General features: G+C 39.0%; 1 protein-coding gene across 1 annotated transcript in view; it reads left to right on the forward strand.

The window, feature by feature from the left end:
* Window positions 1-5,572, forward strand: part of kcnc1b (potassium voltage-gated channel, Shaw-related subfamily, member 1b) — a 58,748-nt gene extending 53,176 nt beyond the window's left edge. The window contains exon 4 of the mRNA XM_029751868.1: window positions 4,732-5,572. Coding sequence (XP_029607728.1) covers window positions 4,732-4,865 — 134 coding nt within the window. The 3' untranslated portion in view covers window positions 4,866-5,572. The remainder of the gene's footprint in view (window positions 1-4,731) is intronic.
* Window positions 5,573-6,000: the final 428 nt, after the last annotated feature.

The raw sequence follows: 6,000 nt of genomic DNA on the forward strand, positions 1-6,000 counted from the left end.
TCTTCTCCTCCTCTCTCTACTGCTCTCCCCCTCTCTCTACTGCTCTCCCCTCTCTTCTACTGCTCTCCTCTCCCCCTCTCTCTACTGCTACTCTCTCCTCTCTCTACTGCTCTCCTACTCTCTACCCTCTCCCTCTCTCTACTGCTCTCTCCCCTCTCCTCTAACTGCTCTCTCCCCTCTCTCTACTACTGCTCTCTCCTCTCTCTACTGCTCTCTCTCCTCTCTCTATGCTCTCTCCTCGTCTCTACTTGCTCTCTCCCCTCTCTCTGACTGCTCTCCCCTCTCATCTACTGCTCTCCCCTCTCTCTAACTGCTCTCCCCTCTCTCTACTGCTACTCTCTCCCCTCTCTCTACTGCTCTCCCCTCTCTCTACTGCTCTCTCCCCTCTCTCTCTACTGCTCTCCCCTCTCTCTACTGCTCTCCCCTCTCTCTACTGCTCTCTCCCCTCTCTCTACTGCTCTCCCCTCTCTCTACTGCTCTCTCCCCTCTCTCTACTGCTCTCTCCCCTCTCTCTACTGCTCTCTCCCCTCTCTCTACTGCTCTCTCTCCTCTCTCTACTGCTCTCCCCCCTCTCTCTACTGCTCTCCCCTCTCTCTACTGCTCTCTCCCCTCTCTCTACTGCTCTCCCCTCTCTCTACTGCTCTCTCCCCTCTCTCTACTGCTCTCTCCCCTCTCTCTACTGCTCTCTCTCCTCTCTCTACTGCTCTCCCCTCTCTACTGCTCTCTCCCCTCTCTCTACTGCTCTCTCTCCTCTCTCTACTGCTCTCTCCCCTCTCTCTACTGCTCTCTCCTCTCTCTACTGCTCTCTCCCCTCTCTAGTTTTACTCTTGCCCTTACTCCCATGTTCCTTTTTGCTTTCCTTCTTCTTTTCTTTTTTTTCCGTCTCCAATTTGTCTCCAAATTGAAATAATGGTACAAATGCTCCCAAGACAAGGTCTTAGCTTGGGAGTCTCATCAGCTCCAGTTTATGTTCAGTACATTGTCACACAGGCCTCTTTGCATGGATTGCCTAGTTCAGATGCAGAGAGCGCTCCAGTAAAGCATTGATGATATAATAGTCTGATATGTGATTCTACAGGATATGATCCCCTATTGTTTATTTGTTCTACCTTTCTATCATTGCCTGTTGCTCTGTTGTTTTTGATTTCTCATACTTTAACTTTCCGTTCTATATTAATAACTTTCTCATCTGCTTTTTAAAACAAAACTTGTGAAACAAAGACAATTTCATAAGATGTATTTAACCCCTGCTTTAAAATGTTTATGATGCTGAAGCTATGGTTTTACTTATTGGGAGCGAACAGCTGCCTGCTGTTTGCTGGTGTCCCAAATGGCACCCTATTCCCTACATAGTGCACTACTTTAGACCAGAGACCCTATGGGCCCTGGTCAAATGTTGTGCACTTTATAGGGAATAGGCTGCCATTTGGGGACGTAGGCAAGTTGTTGAGTATCTCCCATTAAGTATTTCCTTGTTGCAAATTGAAGACGTTCTGAATACAGGATGTGTATGATGAGACAAAGACTTTAACTCTGAAAGTGGCAGAACAGATTTCAAATCTGGAATGAGTAGAGATCTAGAATAATGGTGATGATTCTAGAATGAGCAAGAGATTTAGAATGATGATGATTCAAGAATGATGAAGAGATCTAGAATGATGATGATTCTAGAATGAGGAAGGGATCTAGAATGATGATGATTCTAGAATTAAGAAGGGATCTAGAATGATGATTCTAGAATGAGGAAGACATCTAGAATGATGATGATTCCAGAATTAAGAAGGGATCTAGAATGATGATTCTAGAATGAGGAAGACATCTAGAATGATGATGATTCCAGAATTAAGAAGGGATCTAGAATGATGATTCTAGAATGAGGAAGACATCTAGAATGATGATGATTCCAGAATGAGGAAATGGTGACAATTTTTCTGATACTAGTGATGATGATACGTTTGTCAACAGAAACTAAACTTTCGTTTCATTTGCATGTGTTGCATGAGATTATGTTCAACGAGAAGCTAACTGTAAGAAAAACATGTTGCTTTCTTTCAAAAGCTTCTTCTCCCTTTTTATTATGCACATTCTGAAGCAGCTTATTCTATAGCAAGAGACTCATAGCAGAACAATTCATGTAGCTGCCATGTTTTGCCTTTCCCAAATTTATGTATTGTTTACTTACTATGTGGTTTTAGGAAATAATTTTGATATAGGAACCTACTTTCAAAAGAGTAACACTTGACTTAATATACCAAACTTCATTTAATATACCAAACGTTAAATGAAAAGATTTACTAGTGAGATAATATGAACTGTTTGCAGTTTAACAATACATAGTGGTACGTAGTCTGCAGACATGATGAAATAACGTTTACACCTGTATCTGTAGGAATTTACGTGTTTTTTTCAGCCCCAATACTTATGCAGTAAAACATAGAGGAAAAGCACTTTAAAACTTTTTTCTTGAGTTGACTTATTTATCAGACACATTAATCCTAATAAAATATATATCCTGCTTTATTTGGGCAAGGTTTTCCATTTCCTTTTGTCTGATCATGTCTCTGCTGTGGTGGTGCTTGATGTTAACTGTTAAAACCCTTGTGAAGATTAAATGTCAAAAAGAGATACAGGTGAACTATATGTTCGTACGTAATGCAATTATATAAGGGTCCAGTACAGTACAGTACAGTATGGGGTTTTGGGGGATGTTGGGGGAAAGGAACATGCATGTATTTTACATTATGCAAAAGAAAAGTATTCACATACAAGATGTAAATAAATACAAATTCATTGCATGAAATAAATTTTGTATACAACAGTGTTTTAGACTCTGTTTTTTATTTAACAGACAAAACATGCATTCATGTTTGTAACTTTTTCGTTAGCATATAGCTAGTCCATTGTACAGCCTACGGTACTTGTGTGCGGGGTCAAAGAGTGCTTCCATGAGTTGGGACTATGGGAGCATGACACAATGTCCAAACAAAGCATGGCAACTACTGACTGAACCTCTGTACTACAACAGCATGATCTGGGCATGAGTTTTAACATTCTCAAGAATCCAACCTTGGGAAACAAACAGTACATCTCCGTCTGATGCCTTTGCCTTGGTTCTAAGCATGGGAAATACATGGTCAAACTGACACCTTTACCATGATGAAAAGCAGAGTGCATTTTATGTACCGTCATTCCATCACCTGTCCCTCTACACTGTTTCAGTAGAGATATCCTAGTCTACCTGTCCCTCTACACTGTTTCAGTAGAGCTATCCTAGTCTACCTGTCCCTCTACACTGTTTCAGTAGAGATATCCTAGTCTACCTGTCCTCTACACTGTTCTAGTAGAGATATCCTAGTCTACCTGTCCTCTACACTGTTTCAGTAGAGATATCTTAGTCTACCTGTCCCTCTAAACTGTTCTAGTAGAGATATCCTAGTCTACCTGTCCTCTACACTGTTCTAGTAGAGATATCCTAGTCTACCTGTCCTCTACACTGTTCTAGTAGAGATATCCTAGTCTACCTGTCCCTCTACACTGTTTCAGTAGAGATATCCTAGTCTACCTGTCCCTCTACACTGTTTCAGTAGAGATATCCTAGTCTACCTGTCCTCTACACTGTTCTAGTAGAGATATCCTAGTCTACCTGTCCTCTACACTGTTCTAGTAGAGATATCCTAGTCTACCTGTCCTCTACACTGTTTCAGTAGAGATATCTTAGTCTACCTGTCCTCTAAACTGTTCTAGTAGAGATATCCTAGTCTACCTGTCCCTCTACACTGTTCTAGTAGAGATATCCTAGTCTACCTGTCCTCTACACTGTTCTAGTAGAGATATCCTAGTCTACCTGTCCTCTACACTGTTCTAGTTGAGATATCCTAGTCTACCTGTCCTCTACACTGTTCTAGTAGAGATATCCTAGTCTACCTGTCCTCTAAACTGTTCTAGTATAGGTATCCTAGTCTACCTGTCCTCTACACTGTTCTAGTATAGGTATCCTAGTCTACCTGTCCTCTACACTGTTCTAGTATAGGTATCCTAGTCTACCTGTCCCTCTACACTGTTCTAGTAGAGATATCCTAGTCTACCTGTCCTCTACACTGTTCTAGTAGAGGTATCCTAGTCTACCTGTCCTCTACACTGTTCTAGTATAGGTATCCTAGTCTACCTGTCCTCTACACTGTTCTAGTATAGGTATCCTAGTCTACCTGTCCCTCTACACTGTTCTAGTAGAGATATCCTAGTCTACCTGTCCCTCTACACTGTTCTAGTAGAGATATCCTAGTCTACCTGTCCCTCTAAACTGTTCTAGTAGAGGTATCCTAGTCTACCTGTCCTCTACACTGTTTCAGTAGAGATATCCTAGTCTACCTGTCCTCTAAACTGTTCTAGTAGAGATATCCTAGTCTACCTGTCCCTCTACACTGTTTCAGTAGAGATATCCTAGTCTACCTGTCCCTCTAAACTGTTATAGAAGAGATATCCTAGTCTACCTGTCCCTCTACACTGTTCTAGTAGAGATATCCTAGTCTACCTGTCCTCTACACTGTTCTAGTAGAGCTATCCTAGTCTACCTGTCCCTCTACACTGTTATAGTAGAGATATCCTAGTCTACCTGTCCCTCTACACTGTTCTAGTAGAGATATCCTAGTCTACCTATCAACCATCTCCATCACAAAGACATCATTTGTTGTAATAATTGTCTGTGTTGTTTTGTTTTTGATATGTTTGTAGAGACCACCCAGCGACAGCCTCGGAGCAGACCAGCAGCATCAGACTCAGTTTGTGTAATGAACCATGGTGTTCCTACCACGATATGTCTGTCCCATAGTAAGACCCCCTCACCCCAACACCAGCCCCCCATTTGATAATACAGTTGCCTTGTTTGTTGTGTGTATAAAATTTGCAGTTTTTAACAAATGGGTGTTACACTGGCAACCTGTACATCACAAACCAAAAGACACCTCATTCCCTATGTAGGGCACTACTTTTGAACAGGGTTATTCCCACCTACTGTATGCAGGCCCTCGGTCAAAAGCAGTGCACTACATAGGGAATAGGGTGCCATTTGGTTTAAGACACATCCTAACTCAGCATCGATGTAGCACAGAGGGAGTGTTGTTGTCAAGTCTTTATGTACCTCGGTGTCTGTGACTGGTTATTGTGCTGTAATGCTCTGTGCCTATTTTTTGGTGTGTATGTGCCTGTATATACGCTTTTGTGTGCAGAAGTTGTGTACGAGTACTAGTACTCTCAAATGTTTTTGGGAGTGATTATCAAATATTTGTGTGCTGCTTCTGTTTAAAAAAAAAAACGTGTTTACGTCGAATACTTATATCCATATAACTAGAATGAGTTTCTAGAATGAGATTCTATTTATATCCATATAACTAGAATGAGATTATATTTATATCCATAGAACTAGAATGAGATTCTATTTATATCCATAGAACTAGAATGAGATTCTATTTATATCTATAGAACTAGAATGAAATTCTAGAATTAGATTCTATTTCTATCACCCCTTCCCCAAAAAATGATCAAGTCTTCGTATGAGGATAATATTATTAACAATCATGATAATAATAATATTGATGATAATAACAATAATATTAATAATATTGATGATAATAACAATAATATTAATAATAACAATAATGTTAATAATATCAACGATAATTATAATAATAATATTAATAATGATAATAATATTAATAATAACAATAATGATAATAACGATTATGATAATAATAATATTAGTGATAATAATATTACTAATAATATTACTAATAATGATAACAATCCTATTAATAATAACAATAATGACAACAATAATATTAATAATAATGATAATAATAATACAAATATTAATAATAACAATAATGATAATAATAACAATGGCAAAAATTATAATGATATTAATAATAACAATAATGATAATAATAACAATGGCAAAAATGATAATGATATTAATAATAACAATAATGATAATAATATCAATAA

This window comes from Salmo trutta, chromosome 4 (genome assembly GCF_901001165.1).
Source record: "Salmo trutta chromosome 4, fSalTru1.1, whole genome shotgun sequence".
NCBI lineage: Eukaryota > Metazoa > Chordata > Actinopteri > Salmoniformes > Salmonidae > Salmo > Salmo trutta.